This window comes from Anabrus simplex, chromosome 2 (genome assembly GCF_040414725.1).
Source record: "Anabrus simplex isolate iqAnaSimp1 chromosome 2, ASM4041472v1, whole genome shotgun sequence".
Lineage (NCBI taxonomy): Eukaryota > Metazoa > Arthropoda > Insecta > Orthoptera > Tettigoniidae > Anabrus > Anabrus simplex.
In genome coordinates this window covers 1,060,919,340-1,060,938,400 of record NC_090266.1, presented here as the reverse complement: position 1 = coordinate 1,060,938,400, position 19,061 = coordinate 1,060,919,340, and the positions used below count along the sequence as shown (strand labels likewise).

The following is a 19,061-nucleotide window of genomic DNA, read 5'->3' as shown; positions in this document are numbered from 1 at the left end:
TGCGGTGTTAATGTTTTCAGGTAGATGTGAGTCAAACATGCCATAAGGAACGAAGAAGGCAGTATCAGCAGCTTACTGAGTTTGAACGAGGCCTGAGCTACGAGAAGGTGGATGTTCTTTCCGCGATATTGCAGGAAGACTTGGCAGGGATGTATCCACAGTGCATCGGTGTTCGCAACAATGGTCACGGAAATGCACTGTCTCAAGAAGACCAGGGTCCGGCTACACTCGGGCTACTACGGAGAGGGGGAGTCTGCCGTATTCGCCGCATGACTGTGGTGGGTAGTACTGCATCTGCAGCAGCCATTACAACTTCAGTTGGCACCGGAGTGACACAGCGAAGATTACTTGAGGGACAGCTTCGAGCCAGGAGCCCTGCAACTTTCATGCCACTAATTCCGAATCACTGCCATCTTTCTTGGTGCCATTGATTGTTGTAGTTTGATAAGGAGGAGGCCAGGTGAGTGCTTGGAACGAAGCTGTCTGCGGCGTCGACGTACTGGACCTACACCAGGAGTTATGGTCTGGGGAACGATTTCCTTTGACAGTACGAGCACATTCATCGTTATCCCAAGAGCTTTGACAGCGGGTTTATACGTCAGACTGGTGATTGAACAGGTTGTTCTGTCATCCATTCGCAGTATTCAAGGGAGTATTTACCAACAGGATAACGCTCGTCCGCATGCCGCTTCTGTCACCCAAAGTGCTCTACAGAGTGTCGACCAGCTGCTTTAGCCTGGGAGATCATCAGACATTTCACCCATTAAGCACTATGAGACATTATGGGATGACAAATCCAGAGTGATCCAAAACCATCATTAACCATTGCTGATTTGACTGACCAAGTGGAACAGCCGTGGAACTCCATCCCACAAAATGAAAAACAGCAAGTTTACGACAAAATGCATGCACGTTTCCATGCTTGCATATAAAATCGCGTTGACGACAGCGGTTATTAATGTGCCACCAGGTCACGTCTTCTCACGCATATTTGAACATGTGACCTGGAAAATTTAATCAAATAAATATTTTATCCAGACAATTGCTTAACCTAAATTTCTTTCCTCTAAACGAATCTCTTCTTGGTACAGGGATTTCATTTTCCGCCAGTGTAGTATACATATTTCATTTTAATAGTGTTTTTAATATATCCTATTTAATTTTATGAATCATGCCGAAGACAATTGGGCGCGCTAATCGACTGAAACGTGCGAGTTATGACTCTCCGCAAATTTTAAGTTACATATTTCAAGGTTTTTCGTACCTTGTCGTATCACTCTTCATAATAAATAGAATCCTTTCTTAGGCGGGAATTAAGATGTCATCAGGATGTAGATAGTAGAACCCTACATTTCACACTGAGAACAACATAAGGGTTGTCCGAAAGAAAATGAGACTTGAGTTCATTTCTGCAATGGTTTATTGTTTAGAATACGCGAATATACAGGGATTAAAGAGTGATGTATCTGCCTAAATATAGTCTCCTTGTTGGTTCAAGCAAGTGTCCCAGCCATCCATTTGATGATGGATACCCCGAGCGAACAACATCACTGGTTGGCGGCGGAACAACTCTTCAGCAGCGTCTTGGACTCACCATTGCTTGCGAAGCGGCACCCGTTAATTTATTTCTTTCTCCTCACCAGGCTTCCCTGGTTTTGGCACGTTCTTACTCGTTTAGGATGAAATTCCCGAGACAATCTGAACAGTGTACAACGTGATATACATCTTCATAAAAAGGTAAATGTCGGCTGCGCTAACACAATCTGCCGCCGTCAACTGAATAACAGACGCTGGGCGATTTTGAATGAATTCATGGCAAAATCATACCAAATCAGTCGCTTCCGCACGTACAAACAGCACACTAACACTTTACGACGATACTAGACTTCTTCCTGACATGCATAGCCGGCGACGAACACATGCGCAATGTGTTCTTTCTTTGAATAGCACCGCTCGTACTAAAGTCTCAGTTTTATTTGGGCAACGTTCATATTATCCGAAGAAAATTTGCAATATGACAGTACCAAAATCCATCACTACCTCATGTTCTCTCATCTAAAATGTAGGGCCTGCCTCATTCCATAGTAACTTCCTAAAGCTCTTTCCGGTACTTCATTCACTACTCACAAGTTCTGCACATAAACAAAGTCATCTAAGAGATTTGAACATCAATTACACTTGTCAGCACCAGGGGCATTGCTGTACACTCTCACGTAGTCTATCTTCATAGCAGCTGATTCTCCTTCCCAAGTAGGATACCATTTATCCTTGGCGTCCCAGAAGTCTTTCATGGGATGTGGGGAAGACCAGTTCCAGGGTTTGCCGTATGGGAGGTAGCGATTCCCGTCTGAAAAGAACGTCCCACCAACAGCAACGTTCAGAATGATGAAAAACTGAAAATAGAAGAAACATTGCTATCAAGAGAAGTGGAATGACTTGTAGTTTGCATTTCTTTCTTTCTTTCTTTCTTTCTTTCTTTCTTTCTTTCCTTCTTTCTTTCTACCTTTCTTTAATAAATTAAAGTCATTCATTCATTCATTCATTCATTCATTCATTGATTAATCTATACTTCTTTTCCTGCCATTGTATCCTATCCTATTTCCCATGTCAAAATTCCTAATCCCCCTCCACCTCTCCGCTGATGTGTGAACAGCATCCTCATACGCATTACTAGTCTTTCGGGACCGGGTAATTTCACACGAGGCTGAGTTAACCCGTTCTAATACGCAGTCCAGAATTATGATCTTTAGAATGGCCGTGAGTCGAAACCGGCGTCTCTGGGTAAGAAACAAACACGCTACCCCTATACCATGGCGCTGGCCAGATCTGTTGAACCAAACCAAACTCCACGGCGCTCCAGCACTGACGGGCCTTGGCCTATCAAGCGACCACTACTTAAACCGAAGGCCTGTAGATCACAAGGTGACGCTTGGTCAACGTAACGAATCCTCTCGGCCGTTGTTCTTATCTTTCTAGACCGGGACCACTATCTCACCGTCAGATAGCTCCTCAATTGTTCTCAGATAGGCTGAGTAGATCTAAACCAGTACTCAGATCCAGATAAAAATCCTTGATTTGGCCGGGAATCGAACCCGGGGCCTCCGACTAAGAGGAGGATCGCCATCCCTAGACCATGTAGCCAGCAGATTTGTTGAACACAGAAGATAAACGAGCATGCTTGGAGCATTTCATGTGTTCACAAACGATTGGACTTCAGTTTTCAGTGTTTCATTACGTAAACATTTAATACGAATTGAAATGTGAATATAAGGTATTTCAATATGAAACAATCATTTTAATTTCTTAGTTCATAAGGTACTGTATAAGCTAATCTACTTACGTAAGCTGAACATATAGAAAGATAAATATAGATGCTCGAAAAAAATCTATTTATGGATTAGTTCTTGGGGGAAGTCTGGAACCACTTTTGTTTCGAACAACATAGCTTTTCAGTTGAATGAATCCCATTCCTTTGTGCCACGAAAAGGAGGTATCCAAGATGGGATCGGGAATTGAATTTGGGGGCCACCCAGAGGACAGAGATTTATTCTATCCGCTAGAATTGTGTCCTAAAAATTATTTATTGGAGGCTATGTAGCGCTCCTTTCTAAAACATAACATTTCTTGTGCCCCACCATTTCATTCCTTTCTTTCGCAATGGATAAACTGTAGCCTACACATATAGCCTAAGGATATGGTGACAATGACGACGACGTTAATAATAATAATAATAATAAAATTATTATTTATTATTATTATTTTCAGGGACCTAACAACGACTTCGTCGGCCTGTACACAAAGTTGGTCACAAGATCTTCTTTAATATCTACCAATATAATATAATATAATATAATATAATATAATATAATATAATATAATATAATATAATATAATATAATATAATATAATATAACGAACGGAGTGGCCATGCGTGCTAACGGGCTATGGCTATGAAGACAAGCTCTGCATTAGTGTAACGAGTGGGTTCGAACCCCTACCGTCGGGTGTCCTGGGAATGGTTTTCCGTGGTTTGCCATTTTTACTTCCAGGCAAATGACAGGACAATTCCTATTCATAGGCCATTTCCGATTCCTTACACCTCCTTATCTAATTTCACTCACTATCATTCATTTCATCTCCGTTAACTTCTCAACTGAGGCTGCCGTCAGGAAGGGCATCCGCCCGTAAACACATGCCATATAATTTCATCTCACCTCACCCCCGATCTCGTATCACGAGACGGGACTAAGGAGTAGACATTAAAATGAAAACCTGCAACCTGTTTTCCAGTCAGTGGCCGGGTCAGGGATAGAATGAATGAAGCCCACATCTTGCGGCGAGGATAGGAATTGTGCCAGCTGCCGAGGCCTGTTGCACTTCTCTGGGGCAATGATTAATGACTGACAGATGAAATGAAGTGATAGTGGAGAGTGTTGCTGGAATGAAGGATGACAGGGAAAACCGGAGAACCCGGAGAAAAACCTGTCCCGCCTCCGCTTTGTCCAGTGCAAATCTCACATGGTGTGACCGGGATTTGAACCACGGAACCCAGCGGTGAGAGGCCGGCGCGCTGCCGCCTGAGCCATGGAGGCTCTAAGGAGTAGACATATATAACATAATACCGAATGAAGTGGCCATGCGTGTTTGTTTAACTTCCCTGCAATTTCTGTAAATTTTACGTACGTAGTTAGAATTTTGTTCCGCATCGTACTAGATATTAAACGTGCCGAAAGCTAGCGACACAGAATTATCGGATATCAACACTCTCAGATACCACCAGTCTCACGCAAGATCGAATCCGGTAACTACGGAACGGCACAGTGAAAACCCTGAGTGCGGCTAAATATAGTTTATAGACGTTGTCATATTATATTGGACAATAATACGGCTTCAGACCTTCGCAAGAAATAATAACAATAATAATAATCATCATCATCACTGATATGGAAGTCTTGCCAAGTGGTTCCTTTGCATTTTGCTCTGTATCATCCATCACCATGTTCAAGTTTCGTTACTTTATGCTGTCCTTAAAATTCAGGAAAGAGGCTCTCAATTATTGCTGCTTCAGACACCTTGACGTCTTTTCATGTAATCCGTAGTTAAACACAGAATATTCTCAAGATCTACTCATCTTGGGCCTTCTAGAAAAATTCCTAATACACCAGGATAAGAGTAGCAAATTATAACGATTACATCAATCACTTCGCAACTGCCTATTAGATTACACGGTGGGAATATCTTAGCAAAGACATGGAAATGCTTCCCGTATCTGATGAACTCAGCATACCACTTAGCCGTGGATGCAAGGGAAACAAATAGCACTTCGTCTAGTCAGCTGGAGTAAATTCCTGAAAATGGTATAGCACGAATTCATTAGGGCCCATATTTTGAAATATTAAGAAAGCATTCACTATAATTACCTCAATCATTCATTATTTTATTTAGTCCGCATTTTAATCAATTTGTGCCTTATATCACACCAACTTCCCTCATTAATTTCACTGAATAGCATAAAAGAACAATTATTTTTCTCCTTGACATCCTTCCGTCAAATTCAAGCTGCATTTGACCCGAAATTCTCATGGTCTTGGCTATTTCTTTTCACATTAACACACTTTCAAGAGTTCCTATACACTTACTTTATCTGTAACCTTTCTTCAGTAAATTAATTACTCCATTTTGTTCACTTCTGAGAGAAGGAACAAACATATGTTTACTGAGGTAATTAAAACTGACGGGTTATGAGCGACTTCACAATATTAAGTCTCGAGAATCTACAGCATGTTAAGTTTGATGTACGGCTATCGTATTCAAGTTATCCAGTGTTAGCGTTGGAAAATGACTCATTTAGATTTGTTTAATTGTTAATCATGAGCGTCATTAGACTATTGAATTGCACCGACTGCCATGAGTGTCTTCAGCGTGATATGCTCTTCTGGTGTTTATGAGGATATCCACATTGTTAAATTGTTATAGGCCTACACCCTGTCAGCTTGCATTCGGTAAATGGTAGGTTCGGCAGCCCTGAAGATGTTTTTTACGTTGTTTCCCCATTTTCACACCAGGCAAATGCTGGGGTTGTACCTTAATTAACTGTACGGCCGCTTCCTTCCTACTCCTAGCACTTCCCTCTCCCATCGTCGCCATGCGACCTATCTGTGTCGGTGCGACGTAAAGCAACTCGTAAAATATATTACACACTACCGGGCGAGTTGGCCGTGCGGTTAGGGCCGCGCAGTTGTGAGCTTGAATCTGGGAGATAGTGGGTTCGAACCCCACTGTCGGCAGCCCTGAAGATGATTTTCCGTGGTTTCCACATTTTCACACCAAACAAATGCTGGGACTGTAACTTAATCAAGGCCACGATCGCTCCCTTCTCACTCCTAGGCCTTTCCTATCCCATCGTCGCCATAAGACCCATCTATGTCGGTGCGACGTAAAACAAATTGTACGAAAAAATGCAAACTGAAGGTCGTGAATGTCTAAGTTACGCTGATGGCTATGAGAATACACAGATTGCTAATACATGCACCGAAGGTCTTCCGTGTCCCAGATTTATATTTGTTGGGGTGTGTCGGTGATGGAACCGGATAGAAATGATTCCAATAACTTGAGAACCGATACACCCGCCTCTAGTACCGGTTCCATGTTCATGTATGTTGCTACCTGTGGGAGCAAAGAAGAACCACTTATGGCTGAACGACTGGGAGTGCGAAATAAGGTAACCATCGGTAGCAATATTGCTCGAAAGACTAAAAATAATATTTGAATCACCATGTAACGGCTGCTAGAAGTATCGAAAGAAAGAGTTTCCCCTTGAAACTTTATACCAACACAGGGATCCTAGATGCAAATAAGGAACTGATTAATCAATTGATTGACTTGAATATTGTACTGTAATTGGCGTCTATCAGATAAGTTCTCAATGTATAACTGAATATTTGAAAGCCATTCAAGTGCTCTAGATTGACAGTTAGTTGTCAGTGCTGTTCAACTAATTTAATAGTATGGACAGATCCTTGATCACTTTTATAAAAATGGCGTCTTAATTTAGAAATGTTTGTTTTAGACCGTTAATGTTTACAAACAGCTTGTAACAATTGTCTGACTGGCCTAATAAATGTTTGCGCACGAGATTCCCATTGTTTAGGGATACTTCAATACCATCACAAAACAACCATTTCAATCAATTAAATCTCCTTATAAATCTTTTGTGATCACTGTTTGTGTAAGGACTTCTTTATCGGCAAATTACACTTGCTTAGGGACTGAATAGAAGTAGGATCTATTAAATTTCCTTTTTGTACTTTTTAGTAACAACGTGAATATAAATGGTAATTATTAACGGTCAAAAATCCTAAAAGTAATTCAAATGCCTGCTGGAGGCAGTAAAAGTTATAAAATGTCAGGATATATCTGGCAAACTTACTGCAAACACTTCCCTGCGGATATCGAAAATCTGCAGCCTATTCTGTTCTTTTTCATTTTCTCGTCTCTTTTCTAACTTTACTGTCTGCTTTTGAGGCACATAAGTTCATAAAATTGATGTACAACTAGGCTACTTGTTAAACAAACCTCTTACATTATCGAGGAAGTCAATGAATCATGGGTCCTTCATCTTTCCCTTTTCTTCTCCTTGTTCTACTTCCATTTTCGCGCAGATTTAGGGAGCTTTTGAACAAAAAGCTAGTCCCGATTTTGAGTAGCAGTAGTAATAGTAGTATAAATGAAATGGCGTATGGCTTTTAGTGCCGGGAGTGTCCGAGGACATGTTCGGCTCGCCAGATGTAGGTCTTTCGATTTGACTCCCTTTGGCGACCTGCGCGTCATGATGACATGATGATGAAGACGACACATACACCCAGCCCCCGTGCCAGAGAAGTTAACCAATAATGGTTAAAATTCCCGACCCTGCCGGGAATCGAACCCGGGACGCCTCTCACCAAAGGTCAGCACGCTAACCATTTAGCCATGGAGCCGGACTAGTAGTAGTAGTAGTAGTAGTAGTAGTAGTAGTAGTAGTAGTAGTAGTAGTAGTAGTAGTAGTAGTAGTAGTAGTAGTAGTAGTAGTAGTAGTAGTAGTAGTAGTAGTAGTAGTAGTATAGTGACGTGCGATCTCCAGGGAGGCTTACAAGGGGACATTCCGTACTCGTCACCACCGATTTCGCTCAAATTTATAGAGCATGCAGGGCTTGGCTGGAAATGAAAGTAACCGAAGTGGGAACTCCAGATGGCCAAGCGCATAGAAAATAAAAATAATAATAAAAATGTTGACGTGGCTCTCGCACTGTATAAAACACTTACGTCACTGCACACGCCGAGCAGTTTTTGGCGTAGCGGTAAGAGCTTGGACTGACAATTCGATGGTCGTGGGTTCGACTCGTCGCGTGGAGGCCGTTTTTTCTGTCAACTTTTATATTATTCATTTTCCAATTACGCAAAGAGGTGAATAATTCATTTTATTTATTAATGTATACGCAAAGGACACAGAAAAGGTAAAAAATTGGGATTTCATTGTCACTGTCTACCTGCGCCAAGAATCTATTGTTTGTGTACAGCGGCCAGGAGCAAACTTCACATGTAAGATGAAAACGAATTTTACAGCGAAACGACTATTCACGTTTATGGTACATTACCCACGGAGGGGAGATAGCCAATAAAGGAGAAAAAAGAAGAATATCTGTTTGAACACGTCGGGAAAGTTCGCAACTCCAAATTTTCTACAACTGTGCGCTCATTAAAAAATGACGTCCTATATGCCTTTTGCATATAAATAAGTAAAATAAATTATAGTGCGCCTCTGTGGTGTAGTGGTTAGCGTGATTAGCTGCCACCCCCGGAGTCCGGGTTCGATTCCCGGCTCTGCCACGAAATTTGAAAAATGGTACGAGGGCTGGAGCGGGGTCCACTCAGCCTCGGGAGGTCAACTGAGTAGAGGTGGGTTCGATTCCCACCTTAGCCATCCTGGAAGTGGTTTTCCGTCGTTTCCCACTTCTCCTCCAGGCAAATGCCGGGATGGTACCTAACTTAAGGCCACGGCCTCTTCCTTCCCTCTTCCTTGCCTATCCCATCCAAACCTCCCATCCCCCACCAAGGCCCCTGTTCAGCATAGCAGGTGAGGCCGCCTGGGCGAGGTACTGGTCATTCTCCCCAGTTGTATCCCCCGACCCAATGTCTGAAACTCCAGGACACTGTCCTTGAGGCGGTAGAGGTGGGATCGCTCGCCGAGTCCGAGGGAAAAACCGACCCTGGAGGATAAACAGATTAAGAAGAAGAAGAAAATAAATTATAATGAATGAATAATATAAAAATTGAGAAAAATATTCTCCACACGGGGAGTCAAACCCACTCCCATCGAATTACCAGTCCGCGCTCTTCCCACTACGCCAACAACCGCTCGGCGTGCGTACTAACGTAGGTGGCTTATACGGTGCGAGAGCCGCGTCAACATTTTTATTTTTGTTTTTATTTTCTATACGCTTGGCCATCTGGAGTTCTCACTTCGGGTAGTTTCATTTCTAGCTAAGCCCTGCACGTTCTATAAATCTGAGCGAAATCGGTGGTGACGAGTAGGGAATGTCCCCTTGTTAGTGCAATTCTTTCCAGTTGACCTTCATGGGCGACCTGCTTGTCTATGAGGTTAGTGACCTACCTAGGATAAAATTTAATGTTGAATACCGCACCAACACCCGTCTGCTATCCGAGGAAATAACTTATGAAAGCTAAAATACCAGACACTGTCAAGAATGGAACCGGACCCTATGATCCAAACGTCAGAATGCTAGTCAATTAGCTACGAAACTGGATGTAGTAGTAGTAGTTATTTTTACTGTTGTTATTGTTAAACGCCGTTATCAACACACTCACGTATCAAGTATGTACGTAAAAGGTGTCCTGGAGTTGTAGTGTCATCCCAGGCATGTATATTATTCAGTAATTTAGGTAGGGAATTAGAATGAAGCATCTATGAACTGCGACAAGGGTATATACTGTATTTGCTTAGAGTTGACAGAAAAAAGCACGAAAATAGAAAATAAGTTTATAATGGTGATGGGGTCTGATAACGGTAAGGCAGAAAATTCAGAACAGCGGAGGAATAACAGAGTGTCTAAACCTCAGTACTCGTACGTTGGATATTTTCCGACACATGCTTATTCTAACAAGGAACATTCACAATGTGTCCCACTGATAATGGTATACAATCAAATACGATGGAAAGATCAGTTGTAAACAATTCTTATTGTACCAATTTTATCTGTTCATTTCGGTAATTATACATTTTTATGAGCCTATAGAGTTATTGGAATAATGAAAAGTGGGAAATGAAAATCAGCTAAAAATAATGATTATTCTACTAATTTTAGCAATTCCTACATATACTTAAACATGTTTGTGGGTCGGGATGAAAAAATCTGCTAAGCACAAATGTAAATAACAATAAACACACTGGATGAATTACTCATTTGTGCAGTTGAAAGGTGAACAACTCGAATCTTCAATGTCCCAGATAACATTAGTAGGAGCATCCAAGACATCACATTCAACTGGAAATGTAGATTTCTTCTAGAAATACTTAACCATGGCATTGCATATCGGGAAACGGGACTGATTTCATGGATAAGCGCATAAAGGTGGTTAATAGGATTACGGCTCTCAAGGTCAATATCAACGCCGTCTATACTGCTAATAATAAGAGTTGGTGTCTGACATTTCTTAGAGGGAGGTCCGTTTACTGCCTGCCGCGGCGGGATAAAGGGAGTGGCTGTGTGGTTGCCATGGAAACGAGGGTGGGGCGACTGCGATTGCCATGGAGATAAAACTTCAGGGCAGCTCGTCTTGCCGGGAGTTGCCAAACCTCTCACTGTCACTGATAAGAACCTGATTGTTTGTATAAGAGTGATCGCAAATGGGACGACACCGCCTGGCCAGGTAGTCTACAACAGATCACAGCGGTCAGAATGAAGGAGGGAACAAGTGAGCCGGAAGCGAGGGGTAAGAGTATGTAGAAAGGAATGCTGGAATGCGGCAACATCGTGAAATGGCACGTGTAATGCTCCTCCCTCCAACCTTACCTGTCAGACGCCAACTTTAGTTAAGTCTAGTATAGCAAAACTCGTTTACAAAATTGTTTGGCGAATTTCCATTGAGGAGAAAAGGATAGATCTAAATGTTGAACAAGGGAAGTTGCACCAGGTAGAATGGTTGTTACCTCTATGTGTTTATCTGGAATTATGAACATTGATTGATAACATTTCTTTTTACGCACAGACAGAGACAGGTCTTATGGCGACGATGTGATAGGAAAGGAACCAGACGTGGCCTTAATTAAAGTACAGCCGTAGCATCGGCCTGGAATTACGAACAGATTTTTCTGATGGAATGAAAATGAATCTAGAACCAGACAACATTTTGTTTCAACATTGCGAGAGAGATAGCTATCCCGGCATTGTTCATGAATACCCTTGTCCACGTTACCTGATTTTGAACAAGTAATACATATGTTAGGAGTTCGGATCATGCTCTGTTGCACAAGGGGGTCAAAAGTGCTACTTGGTTCACCTAAGACAATGAGAAGTGGAGAGAGAAGTTCGAATTCAATGGAAACAATAGGCTGAATTTGTATATGAATGTGATATTCCAGGCACTAATTTCCCTCCGACAGTCGTGTCTCTTTCACCTATGCTAGAAAGTGTGCGCTCTGTATTAATTTCATAATTAAATCCATTAATTTCAACTGATGAATAATTAAGAGCGATCTTGGCAGTGAATTCAGTACTAAATGTAATCGCAGAATTCTTAAACTCTTTTTGCAATTGAGCATAATTGTTAATTTATTACAATGTGCGTAAATTTTCAACTACCAACTGGTCCAGCTTTGGAATCAGTCCATCCAAGCGCTCTGGCTTTCGTGCACGTCCACTGCCTTATATCAATACTATGCACAGCCATTAGATCATATCTTGCCTCTTGAAACTACACCACATGTACTCCGATGACCTTGAGTTCCTTACATTTCGTTTCTTGTTCATAATATCTCTGATAAAGAGATAGACAGCTGCCCGTCCTTGACCACCTTGAAGTAATGCATGGCTGTTTTCAATGACCATACTTTGTTTTGGCTTCAATTACTTTTTAGACATAATCGAAAAGAGAACATTCAAAGTAGCCATGAGCAGATCATCACTCAAAGGCTCATAAACAAGCTCAACATCAGAAGTTCAATCGGAAGGCATTTGCAACAGGTCTACATCCTCCAGGATTTCGTTGATAGAGGCATCAAGTCCCTTGATTAAACTGAAAATACTGTTCGCAATTTCTCTTTTCTCCTCATGAACTTCACGTGATGACGTGTTAATTCAGCCTGGTGTAAATCCTCTCAACACTTTATTTGCGTCAATTAATTAACCTTATCCAAGATACGAATACGAATGTACAATCTCAAGATATCACTAAATACAGATCACAGTATACACTCACAAATGCAAACAACTACTGTACTGTACTATGGAGCCAGACAGAATATCATTCTAATGTACTGCCACAACAGCAAGCAGTTGTACGCATTGATTACCTCTAACTGTTGCCCGGCTCCATGGCTAAATGGTTAGCGTGCTGGCCTTTGGTCACAGGGGTCCCGGGTTGGATTCCCGACAGGGTCGGGAATTTTAACCATCATTGGTTAATTTCGCTGCACGGGGGCTGGGTGTATGTGTCGTCTTCATCATAATTTCATCCTCATAACGACGCCAGGTTGCCTACGGGAGTCAAATAAAAAGACCTGCACCTGGCGAGCCGAACATGTCCTCTGACACTCCCGGCACTAAAAGTTCCTGCTAATCTGCTAATCTGTAGCGAACGAGTCTGTATAAACAGCTAAAACTTGCGTTACTGCCATATGGTGGAACATTTATGCCCATTTACAAAATATGAGATACATATCCGCCAAGCCTTTCGCGAATATTTACGGCAGGATGTAAGCTTTTGGCAACTCTTCGACAACATCGTGTCTATAAAGTTAGCAGTTCTTGGGCTTCGATATAGATCATTCCTATGAAGAAAGGGACCACTGGTTTGAAAACCACATTTCATCTGAGATTAAATGAGCCTGGGTTGAGTGTAGTAAGCAAATTTAACCGTGAAAATTCGGAAATAAAACTCAAAATTACGATTCCTTCGGTACTAACGTCTAGATGAGAAATAACTGCAGAAGTGAGCAGTGTTGCAGACACTATTGCCTGTTCTGCTGACGGAACTCGAGCATCCACTGTTTGGTATGAAATTAAAATTAATTTATGGACAACAAACCTAATTCAGGACACTCTGCACCCCGAAATACTTTCAAGCGTGACGAAGGAAATTTTACTCAGACTCCGGAAAGTTCTGGGAAATACGAGGCGGTGGCAACTCTAGTAGTAACAGACAAAACAAACAAAGAGAAGAGACACCCACTACTTCTTGAAATCCTTTCTAGTGGAACAGGGTGTTCATCGGGATTTCTTCTTCGGGCCTTGTAGACACAAAACAAATGTGAATAAGAGAAGCATATCTACAAATTATGTACTTCCATCATTTACGAAACCATGTGGAGTACCTCATTTCTGTTTGGGATTACCTTTAGGCCTTTAGCCTTTGACGAAGGGTTGTTTCTTTTAAAGAGCGCCGCGGAATATAATTAGTTATTTACATTTTAAGTCATCACATTGGCTACCAACTAGCTTTTCACAGAAGGCCTTTAGTGTTATGAATGACTTTCATCCAATGACGATCTTAGGGGAGAAGAATTCGTCTCGAATCCCGGGAACGACTTTACTTTTAAATCATATGCTTTATATCTATCTAGAATAGCAACAATCCCTTAACACATTATCAGATGTTCCTGAGCCGCCATCTTCTCCACTATCAATAAGAATTTGGAGAATTCCCTCTTCCTTATAGCAAGCGTTCAGTCTGCAAGCCACTGAGAATTTACATACTAGCAATTATTATTATTATTATTATTTGTTCGTATCGGCCTTCTAAGCACCACGTCATTGCAGCTGTCTTCTCTGGGCTTTGATCTCTCCCCAGTGTTCCTTCATTCGTTGCTGGTGTTGCTCTTTCCTTTCCTCCGTCCACGTCGTGTTCATAAAATGCAATTCTCCTCCTCCGCACGACATCAGAGTTCTTCTGGGCATGAGTATACAGATCATGGTTATGCCGACGTCTTTATTCATCTCTGTCTTCAATTGGGCCAATGATATTCCTTTAGTTCTTTCTTTAATTTCCAATTTGTCCATCAGGACTTTCTTGTTCATAGCAAGGCATTCAGCTGCATACAAATGAAATGGCGTATGGCTTTTAGTGCCGGGAGTGTCCGAGGACAAGTTCGGCTCGCCAGATGAAGGTCCTTTGGTTAGACACTCCGTAGGCGACCTGCGCGTCGTGATGACGATTAAATGATGATGACCGAGCTCGATAGCTGCAGTCGTTTAAGTGCGGCCAGTATCCAGTATTCGTGAGATAATAGGTTCGAACCCCACTGTCGGCATCCCTGAAAATGGTTTTCCGTGGTTTCCCATTTTCACACCAAGCAAATGCTGGGGCTGTACCTTAATTAAGGCCACGGCCGCTTCCTTCCCACTCCTAGCCCTTTCCTCTCCCATCGTCGCCGTAAGACCTATCTGTGTCGGTGCGACGTAAAACAACTAGCAAAAAAATGATGATGAAGACGACACACACACCCAGCCCCCGTGTCAGAGCAATTAACCATTGGCGGTTAAAATTCCCGACCCTGTCGGGAATCGAACCCGGGACCCCTGAGACCAAAGGCCATCACACTAACCATTTAGCTATGGAGCCGGACGCCGCATACAAAGCCTCTGGTCTTTTGACAGTGCAATAATGGCTAAGTTTTACATTCTCCTTCTTCTTCTTCTTATACATACATACATACATTATCATTATAGACTGTTATGCCTTTCAGCGTTCAGTCTGCAAGCCTCTGAGAATTTACTAAACGTCGCCACAATGCTCGATTTGCAACTAGTGTTGTGGCCTCATTTAGTTCTATACCTCTTATCTTTAAATCGTTAGAAACTGAGTCTAACCATCGTCGTCTCGGTCTCCCTCTACTTCTCTTACCCTCCATAACAGAGTCCATTATTCTCCTGGGTAACCTATCCTCCTCCATTCGCATCACATGACCCCACCACCGAAGCCGGTTTATGCGTAAAGCTTCATCCATCGAGTTCATTTCTAAATTAGCCTTTATCTTCTCATTCCGAGTACCCTCCTGCCATTGTTCCCACCTGTTTGTACCAGCAATCATTCTCGCTACTTTCATGTCTGTTACTTCTAACTTATGAATAAGATATCCTGAGTCCACCCAGCTTTCACTCCCGTAAAGCAGAGTTGGTCTGAAAACAGACCGATGTAAAGATAGTTTCGTCTGGGAGCTGACTTCCTTCTTACAGAATACTGCTGATCGCAACTGCGAGCTCACTGCATTAGCTTTACTATACCTTGATTCAATCTGACTTACTATATTACCATCCTGGGAGAACACACAACCTAAATACTTGAAATTATCGACCTGTTCTAGCTTTGTATCACCAATCTGACATTCAATTCTGTTGAATTTCTTACCTACTGATATCAATTTAGTCTTCGAGAGGCTAATTTTCATACCATACTCATTGCACCTATTTTCAAGTTCCAAGATATTAGACTGCAGGCTTTCGACACAGTCTGCCATTAAGACCAAGTCGTCAGCATAGGCCAAACTGCTTACTACATTTCCACCTAACTGAATCCCTCCCTGCCATTTTATACCTTTCAGCAGATGATCCATGAAAACTACAAACAGCAAAGGTGAAAGTTTACAGCCTTGTCTAACTCCTGTAAGTACCCTGAACCAAGAACTCATTCTACCATCAATTCTCACTGAAGCCCAATTGTCAACATAAATGCCTTTGATTGATTTTAATAATCTACCTTTAATTCCATAGTCCCCCAGTATGGCGAACATCTTTTCCCTCGGTACCCTGTCATATGCTTTCTCTAGATCTACGAAACATAAACACAACTGCCTATTCCTCTCGTAGCATTTTTCAATTACCTGGCGCATACTGAAAATCTGATCCTGACAGCCTCTCTGTGGTCTGAAACCACACTGGTTTTCATCCAACTTACTCTCAACGACTGATCGCACCCTCCCTTCCAGGATGCCAGTGAATACTTTGCCTGGTATAGTAATCAATGAGATACCTCGATAGTTGTTGCAATCCTTCCTGTTCCCTTGCTTATAGATAGGTGCAATTACTGCTTTTGTCCAATCTGAAGGTACCTTACCAAAACTCCACGCTAATTTTACTACTCTATGAAGCCATTTCATCCCTGCCTTCCCACTGTACTTCACCATTTCAGGTCTAATTTCATCTATTCCTGCTGCCTTATGACAATGGAGTTTACTTACTATGCTTTCCACTTCCTCAAGCATAATTTCACCAACATCCTTTTCCTCCTCCCCATGAGCTTGGCTGTTTGCAACACCACCAGGATGATTTCCTTTTACATTGAGAAGATGTTCAAACTATTCCCTCCACCTCTCCAGCGATTCCGTGGGATCTATTATGAGTTCGCCTGAATTACTCAAAACACCGTTCATTTCCTTTTTCCCTCCCTTCCTAAGATTCTTTATTACTGTCCAGAAAGGTTTCCCTGCTGCTTGACCTAGCCTTTCCAGGTTATTACCAAAATCTTCCCATGACTTCTTTTTGGATTCAACAACTATTTGTTTCGCTCTGTTTCTTTCATCTACGTACCAATCCCTGTCTGCCTTGGCCCTTGTTTGGAGCCATTTCTGATAAGCCTTCTTTTTACGTTTACAGGCTGCTCTCACTTCATCATTCCACCAAGATGTTCGCCTTTTCCAATCTTTACACACAGTTGTTCCTAGGCATTCCCTTGCTGTTTCTATTACAGCATCCCTGTATGCCACCCATTCACTTTCTATATCCTGAACTTGCTTATTGTCTACTGTTCGAAACTTCTCACTAATCATATCCATACACTTCTGTCTAATTTCCTCGTCCTGGAGACTTTCTACCCTTATTCGTTTGCAGACAGATTTCACTTTCTCTACCCTAGGCCTAGAGATACTTAGTTCACTACAGATCAGATAGTGGTCTGTATCATCGAAAAATCCGCGAAAAACTCGTACATTCCTAACAGATTTCCTGAATTCAAAGTCTGTTAAGATATAGTCTATTATGGATCTGGTACCCCTAGCCTCCCATGTGTAGCGGTGAATAGCCTTATGCTTGAAGAATGTATTCGTAACAGCTAAACACATACTAGCACAGAAGTCCAGCAAACGCTTCCCATTCCCATTAGCTTCCATATCTTCCCCACATTTACCAATCACCCTTTCGTATCCTTCAGTTCTATTCCCAACTCTCGCATTGAAATCGCCCATTAGCACTATTCTATCCTTGCTGTTGACCCTGACCACGATGTCACTCAATGCTTCATAAAACTTGTCAACTTCATCCTCATCTGCACCCTCACATGGTGAATACACGGACACAATTCTTGTCCTAATTCCTCCCACTGACAAATCTACCCACATCATTCGCTCATTTACGTGCCTAACAGAAACTATGTTGCGTGCAATGGTATTCCTGATAAAGAGCCCTACTCCAGCCTCTGCCCTTCCCTTTCTAACACCCGTCAAGTACACTTTATAATCTCCTATCTCTTCCTCATTATCTCCCCTTACCCGAATATCACTTACTCCTAGCACATCCAGATGCATCCTCTTTGCTGACTCAGCCAGTTCTACCTTCTTTCCTCCATAAGCCCCATTAATATTGATAGCTCCCCATCGAAATCCATTTCGTTCGCCAAGTTGTTTCCAAGGAGTCCCTCGCCTGTCAAATGGGAGTGGGACTCCATTACTCCCATAGGTCCGAGGCTTGCTTAAAGTGTTCTGAGCTCGGTAAATTCATGAAGCAGGATGCTGCCCTACTTGCACATAGTCCAAGTGAGGATCTCTCCTCTAACGGGTTATGGACCACCGGTGAGTTGTATAGTCCTAGCCGCCTGAGCACAAGGAGGGCCACGACTCAGAATATGTCCGAGATGCCCACTCCCATTCCATAGCAACTGGTATCCCGACTCTCAGGACCACTTACTAGGCCACTCAGCCGTTGCCCATGGTTCACGAACTAGGACGTGACTACAGTAACCCACAAACATGAACCATTTCTTCTTCTTCTTCTTCTTCTACTTATTATTATTATTATTATTATTATTATTATTATTATTATTATTATTATTATTATTATTATTATTATTTATGGTGTGGGTTATTGTAGTCACGTCCTAATTCGTGAAACATGCGCAACGACTGAGGGGCCCAGTAAGTGGTCCTGAGAGTCGGGATACCAGTTGCTACGTAAAGGAATTGGGCATCTCGGACATATTCTGATTCATGGCACTCCTTGCGATCAGGCGGCTAGGACTATACAATTCATCGGTGGTCCCTAACCCGTTAGAGGAGAAATCCTCACTTGGACTATTTGTAAGTAATGAAGAATCTTGGGAAGGGAGAGAAAAAGGAAATTAACGGTATTTTGGATAATTCATGTGAACTCATAATAGATATCAGGAAATCGCTGAACAGCTGAATGGAATATTTTGAAACTCTTCTCGACGTAAAAGGAAAACTTCCTGGTGGTGTCGCGAACAAACGAGCTCAGGGGGAGGAGGAAATTGATGTTGGTGAAATTACGCTTGAGGAAGTGGAAAAGGTGGTGAATAATCTCCACTGTCATAAACAGCAGGAATAGATGCAATTTGACCTGAAATGGTGCAGTATAGTGGGAAGGCAGGGATAAAATTGTTTCATAGAGAAATAAGATTAGCATAGAGTGTTAGTAAGGTACCTTCAGATAGGACAAAAGCAGTAATTGCACCTATCTATATGCAAGGGAACAGGAAGGATTGCAACAACTATCGAGGTATCTCATTTATTAGTACATCAGGCAAAGTATTCACTGGAATCTTGGAAGGGAGGGTGC

The 19,061-nt window shown here is 42.1% G+C and overlaps 1 protein-coding gene across 1 annotated transcript in view; it reads right to left on the bottom strand.

The window, feature by feature from the left end:
- Positions 1 to 1,206: 1,206 nt before the first annotated feature.
- Positions 1,207 to 19,061, bottom strand: part of LOC136863284 (beta-1,3-glucan-binding protein) — a 155,963-nt gene continuing 138,108 nt past the window's right edge. The window contains exon 7 of the mRNA XM_067139671.2: positions 1,207 to 2,393. Within this exon, the coding sequence (XP_066995772.1) occupies positions 2,169 to 2,393 (225 nt within the window). The 3' untranslated portion in view covers positions 1,207 to 2,168. The remainder of the gene's footprint in view (positions 2,394 to 19,061) is intronic.